Here is an 18,051-nt window from a genome sequence, read left to right as displayed (position 1 = left end):
ATTATGTAAATCCTCTTGTTTCCCCACTTAGAACATTTCATGGTTCCCCATTGCTCTTAGCATAAAGTACAGCCTCCTTACTCTGGCCAGTGAGGCCTCGTGTGGCCCAACCCCTACCAGCCTCTTTTTTCTGCCCCTCACCCCCCCAAACTTTAGCCACATTGACCTCCTGTCTGTTCCTCGAACGTGCCAAGTTCAGGGCCTTTACCTGGAATGCTCTCTGCCCCACTCTTTGCATGGCTTGCTTTTCATCCCAGTGTCAATCCAAAATGTTTCCTCAAAGCAGCCATTTGTGGCCACCATATCTAAAGTAACCAGCACCCTCCTCCACCCCCATCATTCCCTCCCATTGCTGCATTAGATGAAGTTATGAATACCCGTTTGACAAAGGGGAGAAACTGAATTCAGAGAAGTAGTCTGCCTAAATCACCCAGCTGGCAGCGTTTGAACCGGGGTCTGTTTGCCTCCAAAGCTCTGTAACCATGGGGTGAACAGGCTGTCTCCAGGGATGGCCTGCCAGCTCCGAGCTCCTGCCGTGCACAGCCAGGTGGCCTTTCTGCAGCTGCCCCTTCTCCCTCTCTCTCTGGCAGGATCTTCACCAAGGTGGTGCTGGAGGCCCCGCTCATCACCGAGAGTGCCCTGGAGGTGATTCGCAAGTACTGCGAGGACGAGGTGAGGACAGGTGGCTGCAGGGTAGGTAGGCAGGCAGATTCGGATCACTGCAGCCTGTGGTGGGGACGGGGCCTGCCTTGGTCTGAAGGGCGCACAGCCTGGACCTTTTGGCACGGGGGTTTCACAAGGGACCGGGCCCTTTTGTCCAGGTACCTGATCTGAGGGAAGCAAAAGCGACAGATCCCAAAGGCACACTGCGGTGGGCTGAGCTCTGGTTCCCTCCCTCTCGCTGCAGAGTCGCACCTACCTGGGCATGTCCACGCTTCGAGACCTGATCTTTAAGCGCCCGTCCCGCCAATTCCAGTATCTGCACGTCCTCCTAGACCTCAGCTCCCATGAGAAGGACAAGGTGATGCCCCACTGGAGCATGTTCGGCTGCAGGGCTCCACTCACCAGCATTCGCAAAGGCCTTCCTCGGTCCCGAGCAACCAGCCCAGCCTCTTCTGCACCCACCGGAAGGTTTCTCCCTGGCCTAATGCCCGTCACGCAACAGTTTCTTGGTTGTTGTTGGGTCGTTTTGTTTTATTTTGTTTCTTCAGTGGCCTAGTCCCACGCTGGAACCTGGGGACGCTGACCAGTGAGAAGCCAGTGTGACTTCTCAGTCGGCAGCCAGGACACAGCGTGCTCAGCGCCCTGAGCAGAGCAGTGTATGGCTACGGAAGCCCCAGGGAGGGGCCTCACCCATCTAGTTAGGGAGGCATTTCAAGGAAGGCTTCCTGGAAGAGGGAATGTGTGAGCTGAGACCTGAAATAGGAGTAGGTGGGTGTGCTCTAGGCAGAGGGGACAAATGTGTACGTGCTGTGTTGAGGGGGGCCCCTGGCCCTTCCCCGCTCCAGCCTTTCACCAGACCTGGCAGCATGTGTTCATTCATCCATTCAGCAGACCTTCACTGCACACTCTGGCCCTGGCCCGTGCTGCTGTTGGCGACAAAGCAGTGCCCAAGACCAGCCCCTGCGCTCGTGGCTCCCAGCAGATGATACCTGCGTGAAACAGGATTTAGCCAGCGATAGGCATTCTAGGCATTCTTGGCCTTCTGTGCCAAGTTTCCAAGCCAGGGAGCCTTGGCAGGGAGTGTCACTTTTGAGGAACTGAGGAAAACTCGCTCTGCCTGGAGCGTAAGGAGCAAGGCAGGCAGTGGTAAGAGGTGGGGCTAGGAGGTAGACGGCGACGCCATGGTGCAGAGCTCTCCTCGGGCCAGGGTGCCTCCCTCTGAGCTGGTGGCCAGCCCTGGGCACAGGTAACAGCTGGGCTGGGCCTTTCTCAGGCTTGGGCTTGTTTTCACGCGTGTGCTGGCAAGCGGGGAAGAACACCCATCCCTCCCCTCCCCTGCGCTCTTCCCATCTTGCCCCCACTCTCTCCTCAGGTGCGTTCCCAGGCCTTGCTTTTCATCAAACGCATGTACGAAAAGGAGCAGCTACGAGAGTACGTGGAGAAATTTGCCCTCAACTACCTGCAGCTCTTGGTCCACCCCAACCCGCCGTCTGTACTGTTTGGAGCCGACAAGGACACAGGTTTGGTGCAGATTCATCAGATGTGTATTGAGCGCTTGCTGCGGCCTGGGGAAGTCGACCAGGCAGTAATGACGGAACGGGCAGGACTGGGACAGCCAACCCGGGCACTGTGGGAGCTGGGGTCGGGGACGCCTCACCCAGCCCAAGAGGTCAGGGAAAGACCCAGAGGACAAGGAGAGCTACCCAGTGGTGGGGCTCCAGGAAGGACCAGGACAGTTCCCTCAGCAAAGCCCCAGGTCCCCCAGGATTCAGACAGGCAGACCCAGGCCCCAAGTAAATGCATCATTAAATGGGAAGGTTTGGGGCCGTGGTGGGGAAACATGAGACCCGGGCTAGCCTGGGTGCTGGGAAGGCTTCCCGGGAGAGGCGCAGTCTGCGTGAGGCCGAGAGGCTGAGCAGGTGTGAAAAAAGGAGCTGGGGAGTGGTGGTCCCAGCAAAGGGGACAGCAGGCACAGATGCACAGGCGCAGGGGCATGTGACCATAGAGGACAGCTGGCAGTGGGTTGGGGCCACCCCATACAGTGCCCGGTAAACAATGCAAGGGGAAGAGCTGGGGCTTTATCCCAAGGCCACGGGGCAGTCGTGGCAGGACTTTGAGCAAGAGAGGGACAGGGTCAGACTCGCACTTTAGAAAGATCCTCTGGCTGCGGTGTGGATTGGTGGTCAGGGGAGGGCAGAGATGGGAAGTCTGGTCCCAGCCCACTTCCCTGCCCTAGAACAGTTTGCTCCCCAGTCCAGCTCCCTTCTCTGCCCACCCCTCTCTGCCGGCAAGGGACGGATGCTGGGCGTGGGTGGGCTTGGGAGGAGAGTACGAGCCTGATGCCCGGCCCCTGCCCTGTCAGAGGTGGCAGCGCCCTGGACCGAGGAGACGGTGAAGCAGTGTCTGTACCTCTACCTGGCCCTTCTGCCTCAGAACCACAAGCTGATCCACGAGCTGGCGGCCGTGTACACTGAGGCCATTGCTGACATCAAGCGCACGGTGCTGAGAGTCATCGAGCAGCCGGTGAGGCCCCTGAGCCTACCAGGTGCTGCCCACCGTGGGCAGGGCTGAGTCCCCAAGTTCACCTGTTCCCCCCCATCTCCACCTCCGTGTGTGCTAAGCACGAAGGGTCGTCACCCCAGGCTGACAGCTCTGGGGCTTTCGGGTGGTCCACACATCGTCTGTTCATGAGAAGATGACAGGGTGGCCCGCAGTTAAGAGCCTGGAGTCGCACAGACCTGGCTTTGACGTTCTGCTGCCCACTTTCTCACTGCGACCTTGGGCCCCTTCCGTAAAAATGGGGAAGATATTCCAGCCCCCCCAAGCTGTTCCAAGACATCCGTGAACTCAAGCACATAAACACCTGTGCCACTATTGTTATTTGTGAGCTGGCGCTCCCCTGTGTGGCTAACAGGAATCTTTAGCTGTCATCACATAAAAATAAGTCCCTCCTGCTCCTCTGGAGCCACAGGGTTGCCCACGAGAGAAGCAAATTGGCACCCGAGATGCAGACTGTCTGCCCTTCCAATTTGCAACTGGATTTGAAACCACTTTTTTATATCTCTGTTCTTGACATTTTTTTTTATTATGCAAAATTTCCAACATAAACGGAATTGTACCTTAGTCCCCACGTACCTGCCGTCCAGATTCACTGGTGTCCTTCCTGTAAAATGGGGCTGATAGGCTTGTTGTGAGGAGGAAGCAGTTTGTATCCTCATTTTCAAGGTGAGCCAAAGCTGTGGTTTACAGAACAGCGACCCCACTGGGCCACAAGCTCCTCTAGAGCAAAGACTGTCAGTTCCAGTCACAACTGTAGACGTTTGCTGGGCCAGAGTGGAGCCCGGCCCCCCGGGCCCCGTGTTGGGCGCTTGCAGCAGGGCAGGCTCCGGAAGCAGCAGCAGGTGCTGCTGCTGATCTGGGCACACAGCCAGGCTGGGCCCGTGGCAGTCACAGGGGCGGCGGGCAGGAGCCTGAGAAGTCTTCGCGGAGGGCTCAAAGCACAGGTTGGGTCCCAGACAGCGGAGGGAACGGCCTGCAGGGAGGACAGGCTGGCAGAGGCTGGGGAGCTGGAGCAAGTCTGGGGGAGACACCAAGGTTCTTCTGACCCGCACCTCTCCGCCTGCCGCAGATCCCTGTTCTCTAACGCTGTCACCAGTTCTCACCCCGAGTCCCAGCACCCTCCACCCTGCCTGTGAAACCCAGGCCTCTCCTGCGTCCGTTCATCCCTGTCTCCGCCTCTAGATCCGAGGAATGGGCATGAACTCGCCAGAGCTGCTCCTCCTGGTGGAAAACTGTCCCAAGGGAGCAGAGACGCTGGTCACCCGATGTCTACACAGCCTCACGGACAAAGGTGCCCCCCAGGGACCTCATCTTTTCCTCTCTTTCCTGGGCCTTCCCCACTTCTTTCCAGTCCCTGGGGATCAGAGCTGCTGGGTCCCCAGATGGTTTCCCCTCTTGTGGGTCTCCCCATCCTTGTGCCTCAGTTTATCCGTCTGGGACAGTGCGATGCCAACTAGGGCCAAGGATTCCAGCTCTGAAACTGAGTTGCCCCTTGCCTGCCACATACCCGCTCCTGACTCTCTTTCCCTGGTGCTAATCCTCCCGTGTCCGCCCCTCGGCCCCCAACGTGGTTTTTTCTGCTTGCAGTCCCACCCTCCCCGGAGCTGGTGAAGCGGGTCCGCGATCTCTACCACAAGCGGCTGCCAGACGTCCGCTTCCTCATCCCCGTGCTCAATGGGCTGGAGAAGGTACGGAGCAGGATGCCCGTCTGCCCCGCTGCTGGGACATGGTGTGCCAGGGGGGAGGACAGAGCAAGCTTCCCTCAGCAGTAGTCGAGCCAGAGGCGAAGAAGAGAAGGTGGGAGCATATCTCGTCTGGGGTCAGAAATCTTAGAAGCCACAGACACCCAGGTACTGGCTATGGGGCATGTTCCCGGGCTCGTCACACGAGGCAGCAGTCTCGGCTCTGCCGCCTCCTCCCCTGACATCAGGCGGGTCATTTCCCTTCTTCGGTTCTCACTTTCCTCACCTGTCAAACGAGGGTCACAGTGAGCCCTCTTGTGCGCAGGCGCACACGCATGAGGTTGTGCAGAGGCTGCACGGAAACCACAGAGGTGGCACTGTGCCCAACATGTAGGAACCCACCCCCGAACCATCTGTGTCCCCTGACGGGGTCTTGCCCCTAGTGAGCTGTGGGACCTCGGGTGAGCCTCCATGTCCTCGCCTGTAGCAGGGGACGACACTGTCCCCTTGCACACTGTCCTGCGCGGTGGCTCGGTTATGTAAAGTGCTCAGCCTGGCCCAGGGAGCCTGTGACGGGCAAGGGGAGTGAGCTGGGGAGACGGCTCCGCCCTCAGCGTCCGGAAGGGCGATGAGGGAAGGGAACATGGGAGGGACTTGGTGAGCCTGGAAGTGGGGGTGAGGGTGTATCTGACCCACCCCCATCTTCTCCCCATAGAAGGAGGTGATCCAGGCGCTGCCTAAACTCATCAAGCTCAACCCCATCGTGGTGAAGGAGGTCTTCAACCGCCTGCTGGGCACCCAGCACGGTAGGTGATACGCCCATCCCCGCTAGGGCCAGCTGTACCCTGGCCCTGTTTCCCTCCCTCGGGAGGCCCCACCCCAGGTGGCCAGGCAGCGGGTGAGGTGCAGTGTGCCACCTTCAAGGAGAAAGGGTTCATCCATCACCCTGGGATACCAGTGGGACTCGATGTCTCAGCGTGTCCTAGCACTCCCAGGCCACCGTCCGTGGCAGGGGGAGGCTGTGGAGCTGGGGGCTCACCCTCTAGAAGTGTCTTCCCTTCTAGGATTCAGCCACTCTCCAGCCTCTTGGGCACAGGCTGCACTCTGGTCCCTCCTCATATCTTGCCTGAGTCCCTCAAGTGGGGGCCAGGGGCATTTTGTTTGACATGGTCAAAAAGAAGCAAAAATAAAACTTCCAAGTTAGAAGAACCACCAAGTCATGTAGAGTGGATTCCTTGCCCCTCAGCCAGTGGCAGAGCTAGGGAAAGCGGAGGAACCTGATGGTTTAAACAGCACAGAGAAGGGTCTGGGACCCGCAAAGTGGCACCACCAGAGGGCCGCCTCCCGCCCTCCTTCCTGCCACTCCCCCAGCCCCCTGCACAGGGGGAGGCTCCAGCCGCTTTCTGCAAGCCCACTGCCCGGCCCCATCCTGCCCTGTCCTGCAGACGCCCGTGAGCACGTGCTGTGCTGGACTCTGCGTGGGGGCCAGGCAATGAGCTGGTCCCGGCCTCACCCTCGGAAGGGCACGGCTGGACGCGGGGAGCCAGCCGAGCGCGTGCTGCCACGGGTGGGAGAGCAGTGTGTGACGAAGACCTCGGGCTGCCCAGAGGGCTGCTGCTTCGTTCGCTGCCCCACTTCTGTGTTGTCAGTTGCTTCCCCTGCTCTAGCCCTCTGTCCCCCAATCCCCTTGAAGCAGGAGACACCTCATCTTCATTCACTGCTCCCCCAGTCCGGGGCACTGAGACCCCTCTCTTCACTGAGGCCTCCGCACTGTCTCCCCCACCCCACTCCCACCCACTGCAGGTGAAGGGAACTCGGCCTTGTCCCCCCTGAACCCCGGAGAGCTCCTGATCGCATTACACAACATTGACTCGGCCAAGTGTGACATGAAGTCCATCATCAAAGGTGAGGTGCTCCCCCCCTTCAGCGGCCTGGCCCCTGCGGACCAGGGGGGCAGAACCTCAGTCACCCACATGCCCCCTCTGGAATCTGCCAAGTCGAAGATTGTGCCGCCCACAGCCCCACCTCAGCGCTCCGGAGACCCGCCCTCCTTCCTTTCCTCCCTCTCTCCTCTCCCACCTTCCGCCCTCCCAGGTCTTGCCTTTTACAGCCCCGCCTTTTTCTGCCTCTGTCTGAGGCACTCATGTCACTCATGTACCTACTGTGCGCTGCCACAGACTGGTCCTAAAGATGTCAGGGGGAGCCGCCTCCTGCCCTGGCCCCGAGGAGCGGCAGGAGGCAGAGCGCACAGGGAGCGGTGGTCACAGGCACAGTGGCAGAGCAGGCTCAGTGCTGGACCCGGGGTAGATGCCAGGCCCACGTCGAGGCAGGAGGGCCTGCCTCCGTGGCAGGGAGGTTGGTGACAAACTGGCCGGCTCGCAGTGGTCACTAGTCATGAGCACTCACTGAGCCAGGCTCTCCCTACACGCTCCTGCCAGCCCTCCTCACGCTTACCTGGTAAGTATGTTGGCTTCCAGTTTGTAGACAAGGAAATGGAGGTTCCAGAGAGGTGAAGTAACTTGCTCGGGGCCACACAGAAGCTAAGTCGTGTAGTGGAAAAAACACGGAAGTAAAACGGACCCGAGTTGGAATCCCAGCCCTACCAGTTCCCTGGTCTGAGGACCAGCTCCCCTGAGAGCTCCCCTCTGCTCCCGCCCTGGGAGGTTTCTGGGCCAGGAGCCGTCCTGTCCCACAGAAGTGGAGGCCCCAACTGTCACCCTCTCTGCTCAGAAGACAACTGTCCTTTGATTAGTCTTCTCACCTTCGGAGGGGGGAAGGTGCTTCCTCTTTGAGCCACTTAGTTTCATGTTGCAGCTTGAAGTAGCTTCTTCAGTGACTCACTTCCTGCCTTCCTCAGCAGGTTCTCTCAGAAACTTTTAAGGTCAAGAGAGGAGCTTAATGAACATACAAAACCTACATTAAAACTGAGCGGGCGCTAAGGCCTCTAGTGGAAGAAGAGTAGGGAGGAAAGGATCTCGAAGGTCATAGTCCAGGAGTGTGGCCTTTGCACCCCCTGACCCCTTGGTGACCTGAGGAAAGTTCTGGCCCATTCCCAAGAACCGTGTGCTCACGTGGCTTGTGAATAATTTGAGGGGATTCGCACACACCACCAGCCCTGCTAAGGCCATTCGTGGACCCAGACTAGCGGGGCCTGCCGTTTTGACCCCCCGTTTTGTTGTGGCACGTCCGGGCCCGCACACAGCTTCCATTCCTGCAGGGCTCTTGGCAGCCCGCCACGTGGTCTCCCCACCAGCTGTCCCCACCTCCCAATCCGGCCGGTTCCCAGAGCACGTTTCTCTCCTGCTTGGGCACCAGCGGTCTTCCTGGTTGCACGAGCACCCCCGCGATAAGCTCCAGATCAAGAGATCCAGCCCTTCCTTGTACACGTTTGGACTCCCCAGTGCCTGAGAGCGTAAGCAGTCGCTCCTGGCACTTGCTCTGCCCATAAACCACTCTGTCTCTGGCGAGCTTTTCTGTAACTCGACCCACCCTCAGGGATCTGTCCCAGCAATTAAGGAAACGCCCTGAGCACCCCTTCTCAGCCATATCCTGGGTGGTGCTGGGGACACAGCAGGGACAGCCTCAGCCCTGCTCTCCCAGGGCTCACAGTCCAGGGCAGGAGACCAGCTGTCCCTGCACAGTAATGACTCAGGGCAGGGCAGCCCAGGCTGGGTCACCGGGAGGGCTTCCTGAAGGAGACAACACCCGAGCTGAGACCAGGCAAAGATGAGTTGGGAGCGAGGTAGCGGTGGGGAGGTAGCGGTGGGGAGACGGTAGCAGCGAAAGGAAGAATGTCTGCAGGGGCCGAGGGGTGCGCTGGCCGACCTGGTTCTAGAACCGCAGAACAGAGCCAGGCTGGGCCTTGAAGCAGGAGACTGGTCAGGAGAGGTCAGGCTGTGACCATTGAGCACACTGTGCCCAGGGCCCACCCACGGGGAGTCTCACAGCCATGGAATTCGGCCTTGAGCTCTTCAGAGCCTCTGGGAGGGAAGGAATCAGGTTAGAGCTTTCCAGAGACCCCCTCGGGCTGCTGTATGGAGAGTGGGTGGGAGGCCCAGGAGGAGAGGGCAGGGCTGATGGGGAGGGGAGGGGAGGGCCGATGCCAGAGGCCTTTAGGGACTAGAGCAGACAGGACCCAGGGACGGCCTGGCCATGGGGGATGGAGCGCGGTGCTTCCTTGCTTCCTGACAGGGCCTCGCCTCCTCCACTCTCTGCCCCTCAGCCTCCTTCCTGCCTGTCCTCCTGTAACGCTGCCATCCTCCCCTTTGAGCCCCCACCCCTGTTCTCCATTAGCCTCTCAGGGATTGGGGGGCCTCTCTTCTGGCTCAATAAAGACTTCCTGGTTGACAGACTCACATGGCAAGTGGTGTTTGGGGAAGAAGGGCTTCAGCAGCAGCTCCTGGGGTCTCCCCGTTAGCACAAGGACTTGGGGCACTGCCACCCACTCAGGGAAGCGGCCCCAAGGCCTGCCTTCGTAGGTGCTCGTGTTGTGCCAGCCCTCTGGGTCCTTCCGGCACTGGGTGTTGAGCTGGGAGGCTCATTGTATGCCCTGGCCCCATCCTCTTGTCCCTCCCTCCCTAATACTCTACTGACTGTGTCCCTGTATCCTCCACACAACCTAGGCCTGGTGTCCCTGGCACAAGCCCTGTGTCCTGGGCAGGGTTGGCGGGGGCAGTCCCTTGGCCGGGCTTCTGGTGGAGCTGGCCTGTGGGCCTCTCCTGTCCCCTCTGGGAGGGCTGATGGCAGTCAGTAGCTGCCTGCTCTCTCCAGCAGGGCTGGGGGTGCCCTGCCACCCTGTCAAGCCAGAGTGTGTCCCCACGGGTTGGCAACACGTCTCTCCTGCCTCAGCCTTTCCCAGGATTGTCCTCAAAGAGAAGGGGACAAGGTCTCCCCATTCCACCCAGTGTGGGGCTTCCAGGAATTGGACATATCTCTGTCCTTGGGTCAAGCCCCCATGTTTTCCAAGGGTCGGGCCACAGTGTGCCCTGGGAAGGGGCCCTCTGCTGGGTGGGGGAGGCTTCCTGTCTCCCTGGGAGCTTCAGGAAGCCAGGGCTGGCTCTTCCCCTCGCACGGACAGACGGCAGGGCTTAGGCTATCGAGGGGTGGTGGGGCTTCCACCTCCCAGGGCCAGCTGGGCAAGGAGGACAGGCGCGCTCTCCGCCTCCTCGCAGCCACCAACCTGTGCTTTGCGGAGCGGAACGTGTACACGTCGGAGGTGCTGGCCGTGGTGATGCAGCAGCTGATGGAGCAGAGCCCCCTGCCCATGCTGCTCATGAGGACCGTCATCCAGTCCCTGACCATGTACCCCCGCCTGGGGGGCTTCGTCATGAACATCCTTTCCCGTCTCATCATGAAGCAGGTAACCCGCCCCTGCGACCCCACCCCTGGCAGCTGATGGCAGCAAGGCCCACTGAGGGCTGGCTTGAGGCAGAACCAGAGGGCTTCTCGCCTGCCTGCCCTCCTCTTCTCCGTCCTCCCCCACAGAGTGAGCCGGGCGGGGAGCAGGCTCTACTGTGACCCTGTGCCCTGCCTCCTGCCAGGAAAATGCAGTGCTCCAGGGTGACGAGGGAGGGCCACTGAGCGGTACTGACGGAGGTAGACTTCAGGGGGCGTGCACCCCAGCAGGGCCATGCTGCCCCTCATCCCCCACCACTGTGCACCCAGCCGGGATTCATCCTAGAGCTGAAAGATGGTCCAGTTTTTTTAAGAGATGCTAGAAATTTGAGCTTGTACAAATACCTTGATGAAACAAAAAGCAAACGCCATCTGCAAGCCCCAGACTGGATTCAGCCGACAGGTGGCCGCTTCGCAACATCTGGCTTAGATGTTAAAAGTAGATTCAGACAGATCTGGGTTGAAATGTGCCCCTTTGTCCTTGTGTGACCCTGGACAAGTCTCCGCACCTCCCTGGGCCTCATCTGTCTAGCAGGAGGCTGTCATGAGGACAGAAGGAGATGGGGCTCCGGCAGCATGGAGCCTGGGCTGGCCCAGGGAGAACTCGGGGAAGGGGCGGCTCTCGGTTTTCTTCCACCCCTTCCCCAAGCTGCCTTCGCGTTCCATCTCCCTGGATCCGGAAGACAGTCTGTCTTCCAGAGGGAGGTCAGGGCTGTACGTAGCCCAGAAGAATGTCGGGTGGTGGGATTTGGGCACATTTTGGCGAGGTCTGGGGCTGGGGTGACTGCCCGCCTGCCCCTCCCGACCGCTCCCTCCCTGCCCGGTCCAGGTGTGGAAGTATCCCAAGGTGTGGGAGGGCTTCATCAAGTGCTGCCAACGCACCAAGCCCCAGAGCTTCCAGGTCATCCTGCAGCTGCCGCCCCAGCAGCTGGGAGCCGTCTTTGACAAGTGCCCCGAGCTCCGAGAGCCCCTGCTGGCCCACGTCCGCTCCTTCACCCCCCACCAGGTACCCCAGGGTGTGGGGAGGATGGCCCCCGGGGACTTGGATGGGGGCAGGCGGAGGGGAACCCTGCACTGCCATGGAAGGTTCTGGAGGGTCAGGGACCCAGCATCTGGGGTGTCCAAGAGGGGTCTCCTGGCCAGAGGTGTCCCCAGCACCCCCTGGCTGCTCTTCACCTAGCAAGCACACATCCCCAACTCCATCATGACCATCTTGGAGGCCAGCGGCAAGCAGGAGCCAGAGGCCAAGGAGGCACCAGCAGGGCCCCTGGAAGAGGTGAGGGCCCTTGCAGCCCACCCATCTGGATCCCCCAGCCAGCAAGGCCCCCCACCTCCTCCTCCCGACCCCAGCCACCTGCCTCTGAGCCACCTGTCTCCGAACGGACGCTCCCGCTGAAAGGGAGGGGGTGGAGGGACAGCTGCCCCCTCCCCACAGTGCCCACAATGAAGAGCCGCTGTCCCTTATGCTGCCCCAGTTTTCTGCCTCAGGGTGGTCTCTGCCTCTTCTCTCCCACCGTCCTCTGAGAGCACCCATCCCTGAGCCTGCTGTGTGCCCTCCCCGCCCCCAGGACGACCTGGAGCCCCTGGCCCTGGGGCCGGCCCCAGCGCCCCGACCCCCTCAGGACCTCATCGGCCTGCGGCTGGCCCAGGAAAAGGCCTTAAAGCGGCAGCTGGAGGAGGAACAGAAGCTGAAGCCCGGAGGAGTGGGAGCCCCCTCCTCTTCCTCCTTGTCTCCCTCCTCTTCCTCGGCCCGGCCCGGCCCCCCCGCGTCGGAGGAAGCCATGGATTTCCGGGAGGAGGGGCCCGAGTGCGAGACCCCGGCCATCTTCATCAGCATGGACGACGACTCGGGGCTGACCGAGGCCGCGCTCCTGGACTCCAGCCTGGAGGGGCCGCTCCCTAAGGTAGGGACGACAGCCTCAGAGTGCGGGCAAGAGCCTCCAGCCGGGGGCGAGATGAGTTAGTTGGGGGGCGCGGCTGGGCGGGCCACGCCCTCTGACCCGCTGCCGCTTTCCTTCTGCCGCAGGAGGCGGCGGCGGGCGGCTTGGCCTCAAAGGAAGAGCGGAGCCCGCAGACCCTCGCGCCTGCGGGAGAAGACGCCGTGAAGACCCCCAGCCCGGCCGCCGAGGAAGCGGGGGAAGCCGAGACCAAGGGGAACAGCTGACGGGGCTTGGCGGGGAAGGGGAGTGGGGTGGGAGCTGCGGGGGGGATGCGGGGGGGCTTGACCAGCGGGTGCTTTGCCTTAAAAAAAATTAAAGAGATGATGGGTCTAGAGCGTTAGTGCGGTGTCGTCTCTGCCGCCGCGTCCGACCGCTGTGGGCTGCGCGGAGCCGGCTGGAAGCCCCCGGGAGCGGGGCTGCGCCTGCGCGGAGACGGCTCCCCGCCCGCGTCCCGCGCGCCGCCCCTGATAACGGCCCGCACCTCCGCGGCCCTTAGAAACCGGCGACGCTAGCGCTGCGGCTGCCGGGCGTGTGCCTGTCTGCAAGCCTTCCTGCCAGAAGTTTGCGCCGCCTTTCGAACCATGGGGGACCCACCGCCCCACCCTGAGCCCCCTTCCCAGGAGCCCGCGATCCGCAGGGGTTCCCAGGTCTCCGAGCCTAGTCCGGGGCAAATTCAGCTCCCGGCAGCCGTCCCCGAGGAGGAGGTGCCTCAGACGCCGTTCGACGTCCAGACCCGTCAGGGTGCCCTGATGGGCCAGGCCAACCTCCCAGGCTGGTCACAGTGGGGCAGCCTACCCCAACAGGAGAACATGCCCGTGTTCCCGCCCGAGGCAGCCCGGGCGGGCGACGCGGAGTACCCACCCATGAACATGGTCTTCCCCTCGGAGTTCCAGACCCTGCCTTACATGGATGAAAGCAGGATCCAAGGCGCTGACCAATCCAGCCTAATACTGCAGCAGCTACAGGGGGACCAAAGCAATCTCTTCCAGCAACTGGAGTCTGCCTACCAGGACCCCCGAGGCAACCTCTTGGACCACTTCTACCAGAGAGATGCCCAGCACTTATATGAAGGCAGCCAGCACTGGCCCTACGTAAGGGCAGACCCTGCCCTGCACGTCACACCCTCCGAGCTGGGCTTCCCGCCCTACGGTACAGAGGTGCCCGAGCCAGGGCCTCGGCAGCTGGCCGTGCAGAACGCAAAGGCCTACCTGCTGCAGACCAGCGTGAGCTGCCACCTCAGCCTGTGAGAGGGGGCCGGGAGGGGGGAGTGTGGGGGACCCAGGCCCTGCCTCAGTCAGACAAGGGATTGCCCCTTACGGAAAACCAGTGACTGCTCTGGGCATCTAACTCAGCTAGGACACGGGGCATGAACACTAATAATAGCATTTACTCACCAGACACGTGCCCGCACTTCACACACTAACACCTAATTCTCGCCGCTGAAATTAGCACATCCACTGTCCCTATTTTACAGAGAAGAGACCGAGACACAAAGAAGTTGGGTCGCTTATCCAAGACTACACTGCTAGCTAGGATGTGGCCGAGTCAGGACGGATGAACGGGTGATTTGGCTGGAGGCCCTGTTCTTATCCGCTAACGTTCCCTGCTCGAGGAAGCCACCTGCCAAAGCCTCTTAGCTGCAGTCACAACACACGACTCTCAGCCTGCGTTAGGTATTCATGAGGCTCATGTTCTAGAAGAATGGACAAGAAACATAAAATGGCAGGGCAAAGGTCAGGGCTAAGGTGAAAATAAGGCAGCGTAAGAGGGCTAGGGAGAGCGTGTTAAATAGTGGGAGGTCAGAGAAGGCCTCTGAGGAGGTGACATTTGATGAGAGTCTGAAGGACATGAGGGAGGGCACCTTGCAGACAGCTGGAGACAGAACGATCCTAGCATAAGGCACAGCACATGCAAAGGCTGCGAGGCTGGCTGTGTTTGAGGAACAGTGAGGAGGGGCTGGTATGTCTGGAACCACGGTGGGGAGAGGGAGAGTGGAAGGAACTGAGGTTGATTAGCAATGGGTTTTGCCAAAGCACAAAGCTGCCCCCGTCCCTCCAATGCTCAGAACCTGCTGTGGCTCCCCATTGCCCTCAGGAGGAAGTTCAGGCTCCTCACCACAGCCTTCAAGATCCTGTATCGTTCAGCCCTGCCCACTGTACAAACTTCATTTTTAGTCACTACCTGACTAGTCCTTCCTTAGATCAGAATTAACCCCTGGCTGTTCCTCAACAAGTTCCAGCTCTTGGGAGCTTCAAGGTCTCTTCTGGAAAAGCCCTGGCCAAAGTCTTACCTCTTCTTACCCTTCCCAACTACAATGATAAAGAGGTTTCCACACAGCAGAAGGTTACACGTACATGCTTTGAAATCAGCCTAACCTGGTTTCAAAGGCTCACTGTGCCAGCATTGTGTGACCTCATGACCTTAATTTTTCTAAGCTGTTTCCTCCTCTGGAGAGTGGTGATCATAATTGTTCCCTCGATGCGGGTTGTGGGGAGGATTCGACATTGCCCTCAAGTACCCGGCTTGGTGCCTGGCTTAGGGGCATGGAAGCCATTGCAATCCTATTATCACTCTGGCCTTTTCCTCTGTGTAACTCTCCTCCCTCTCTCCACTCCAGCCACACTGAACCTTCTCTATGTTCCTCCAACATGCCAGGCACACTCCTTTCTCAAGGCCTTTGCACATTTCCAGTTGTATCATCTGCAAACCGTGACAATTTCTGTGTTTCCTTTCCAATCCGTATATCTTTTCTTTTTTTTTTTTTTTTCATGCTTTATTGCATTGGCTGTGACCTCCAGTACAGTATTAAATAGAAGTGGTGAGAGCAGGCATCCGTGTTCTCAGGCTCACAGGGGAATTTATTCAGTCTTCACTGTTATGTCTGGTGTGTGCTGCGGGTTACTTGTGGTTACCTTTTATAAGATTATTTAAAAATTACCTTTTATTCTTAGTTTGTTACAAGTATTTTTAATATTGTAAATTTTTTAAATTGTGAATTGGACATTATCAATTTCTCTGCAACTATTGAGGTGATATCCTTTAACATTAACATGTTAAACCTGATGAACTATATTATTCTAATGTCAATCCAGTCTTGCATTTGTGTTATTAGCCCAATGTAATCACGATGTGTCATCCTTTTTAGAAATTGCTGGGTGCCACTTGCTAATATTTGCTTAGGGTTTCAGCATCCATATTCCTAAATGAGATTGGCATGGAATTTTCCTTCTCCTAGTGTCTTTGAGTTTTGGTATCAAGATTAGGTTAGACTCATATCATGTCGCAGGGCCTATGCACCTGCTGTTCCCTCTGACTGAGGCACTGTCCCTCTCACCCCCAAATCTGCATGGTGTGTCTTGTCCCTTCACTTGATTCAGAGCTCAGTTTAAGTATCACCTTGGTGAGGGCTTCCCTGGCCTCCCTATTTAAAATCACACACCTTCTCCCACCCCTGACTCTGCCAGTCCCCAAGCCCTGCTCTGTCTCCCTAGAAATTACCACCCCGTGCCTGGCACACCACGTATCTTGCATGTTTGATTAATGTCGGTCTCCATCCCAGGTCAGCTCCCCGAGGGCAGGGGCCTTTTCTGTTTCCTGCTGTGTCCCCTGCACCAGGCACAGGGCTCCGTGAGCTGAGTGATGTCCCCCACCTCCCACTCCCCCCGCGGGAGGCAGGTATGAGCACCTGGTGAACCTGCTGACCAAGATCCTGAACCAGCGGCCACAGGACCCCTTGTCCATCCTGGAGTCGCTGAACCGCACCACGCAGTGGGAGTGGTTCCACCCCAAGCTGGACACGCTGCGGGACGACCCCGAGATGCAGCCCACCTACGAGGTGGCGGAGAAGCAGAAGGCGCTGTTCGTGCGCGGCGGAGGCGGCGCCGAGGGCGAACAGGAGATGGAGGAGGAGGTGGTGAGTGAGCCGGCGGGGACAGACGGGCACACGGCAACCCGCGACCCGGGCACAAGCGCGGCTTCCGCCCAGCGTGTGCGCTGGCCAAGGGGGCGGGGCCCGGTGGCCGAGGACCGGGTCGCCAGCAAAGGGACTCGGGCTTTCTCCTGAGACCCCTGGAGCGCCAAGGAAGGGTTTGAAGCAGAGGACAGGCGGGTCAGCTCTGCTTTTTAGAAAGCTGACTCCGGCTGCCACGTGGAGGCGAAGGCTGGTCTCTCCTGCCACCCCTTGATGCCTCCCTCCAGAAATTAACTCCGCCCCACGGACATTTTCTGTGAAACTCACTGCCCCCTGGAGTCTCTCAGCACTGAATCAAATCGCTTCCTTTCCCCCGGCCTCAGTTTCCCCATGTATACGTTGAGAGCCGCTAAGAACTCCTCCACCAGGGCTCATTAACGTTGTACCATCCTCACCATACGGGTACTTTTGGCCTTGCCGTGGGCTCAGGTCCCGAGATGCGCAAGAAACGTTGAAAATACCATAGGTCAAAAACGCAGTTGAGGTTGGGCGCGGTGGCTCACGCCTGTAATCCCAGCACTCTGGGAGGCTGAGGCAGGAGGACCGCTTGAGCTCAGGAGTTCCAGACCAGCCTGAGCAAGAGTGAGACCCCCGTTTCTTCTAAAAATATAAAAATTAGCGCCATAAGGCAACCCAGCAATGCCCTGGGTACCAATCAGCTTCCACCTTTCAGCTCCCCCACCATCAGGGTGTAAGACTTTGTCTCCCATGTGTTGCCTCATGGCCCCAAGACAGCTGCTGTGGCTTTAGCTCTCACATCCCCATTCCAGGCAGGAAGAAGAGGGAAGGATGAAGGGCAAAAGATCTCCTTGTGTGGTTTTGCCTTTCCTCTTCCATCAAGGAACACTTCCCCAAGGACTTCTCCTACATCTCAGGGGCCAGCCCTGAGTTTCAGAGTGTTTGAGGTCTCTAGACTCCAGAGCGGTCTAGAGGGGCCAGGCTGGAGAGCAGGGCTTCAGCGTTCCTCCCTCTGCCCCCACCCACGCCCGGCAGGCGGAGACGGCGGTGCCCAACGTCATGGAGACGGCCTTCTACTTCCAGCAGGCGGGCGTGGGCCTGAGCTCCGACGAGAGCTTCCGCGTCTTCCTGGCGCTGAAGCAGCTGGTGGAGCAGCAGCCCATCCGCACGTGCCGCTTCTGGGGCAAGGTCCTGGGGCTCAGCCGCAGCTACCTGGTGGCCGAGGTGGAATTCCGGGAGGGCGAGGAGGAGGGGGAGGAGGAGGAGGGGGAGGAGCCGATGGAGGGCGGCGAGGCCCTGGAGGCGCCCCCGGAGGAGGAGGGCGAGGAGGACGAGGACAGGCTCGCCGACGTGGTCCCCAAGCCCACGTGGAAGCCGCCGCCCGCCGTCCCCAAGGAGGAGAGCCGCTCGGGCGCCAACAAGTACCTGTACTTCGTGTGCAACGAGCCGGGCCGGCCGTGGACGCGGCTGCCCCACGTCACTCCGGCCCAGATCGTGCACGCCCGGAAGATCCGGAAGTTCCTCACCGGCCGCCTGGACGCGCCGGTCGTCAGCTACCCGCCCTTCCCCGGCAACGAGGCCAACTATCTGCGCGCGCAGATCGCGCGCATCTCGGCCGCCACGCACGTCAGCCCGCTCGGCTTCTACCAGTTCGGCGAGGAGGAAGGCGATGAGGAGGAGGAGGGCGGCGCCGGGCGCGACTCCTACGAGGAGAACCCCGACTTTGAGGGCATCCCCGTGCTGGAGCTGGTGGACTCCATGGCCAACTGGGTGCACCACGCGCAGCACATCCTGCCGCAGGTGAGGACGGGGCGCGGGTGTGGCCCAGCGATAGCCGCATGGAGCTCGGTCCCTGCGCCGGCGCTGGCCTGAGTGACACGTGTTC

At 59.8% G+C, this 18,051-nt stretch overlaps 2 protein-coding genes across 3 annotated transcripts in view; both read left to right on the top strand.

Moving 5' to 3' along the window:
* Positions 1-12,566, top strand: part of SYMPK (symplekin) — a 34,432-nt gene extending 21,866 nt beyond the window's left edge. Inside the window, exons 15-27 of one of the 2 annotated variants that reach the window (XM_012653448.1) lie at positions 591-672; positions 908-1,021; positions 2,036-2,183; positions 3,026-3,186; positions 4,405-4,513; positions 4,810-4,910; positions 5,620-5,710; positions 6,708-6,809; positions 10,076-10,263; positions 11,128-11,304; positions 11,479-11,574; positions 11,867-12,202; positions 12,325-12,566. In XM_012653448.1, the coding sequence (XP_012508902.1) occupies positions 591-672; positions 908-1,021; positions 2,036-2,183; positions 3,026-3,186; positions 4,405-4,513; positions 4,810-4,910; positions 5,620-5,710; positions 6,708-6,809; positions 10,076-10,263; positions 11,128-11,304; positions 11,479-11,574; positions 11,867-12,202; positions 12,325-12,462 (1,843 nt within the window). In that variant the 3' untranslated portion in view covers positions 12,463-12,566. Of the gene's footprint in view, positions 1-590; positions 673-907; positions 1,022-2,035; positions 2,184-3,025; positions 3,187-4,404; positions 4,514-4,809; positions 4,911-5,619; positions 5,711-6,707; positions 6,810-10,075; positions 10,264-11,127; positions 11,305-11,441; positions 11,575-11,866; positions 12,203-12,324 lie in introns of both variants that reach the window. The other variant, XM_012653449.1, reaches the window with a different exon arrangement.
* A 253-nt stretch (positions 12,567-12,819) lies between these two features.
* RSPH6A (radial spoke head 6 homolog A (Chlamydomonas)) overlaps positions 12,820-18,051 on the top strand; it is a 10,662-nt gene continuing 5,430 nt past the window's right edge. The window contains exons 1-3 of the mRNA XM_012653244.1: positions 12,820-13,481; positions 15,914-16,151; positions 17,202-17,966. Of these exons, the coding sequence (XP_012508698.1) occupies positions 12,820-13,481; positions 15,914-16,151; positions 17,202-17,966 (1,665 nt within the window). The remainder of the gene's footprint in view (positions 13,482-15,913; positions 16,152-17,201; positions 17,967-18,051) is intronic.

Source organism: Propithecus coquereli, unplaced genomic scaffold (assembly GCF_000956105.1).
Source record: "Propithecus coquereli isolate 6110/MARCELLA unplaced genomic scaffold, Pcoq_1.0 Scaffold42, whole genome shotgun sequence".
Taxonomy (NCBI): domain Eukaryota; kingdom Metazoa; phylum Chordata; class Mammalia; order Primates; family Indriidae; genus Propithecus; species Propithecus coquereli.
This window is presented reverse-complemented; position numbering and strand designations above follow the sequence as displayed.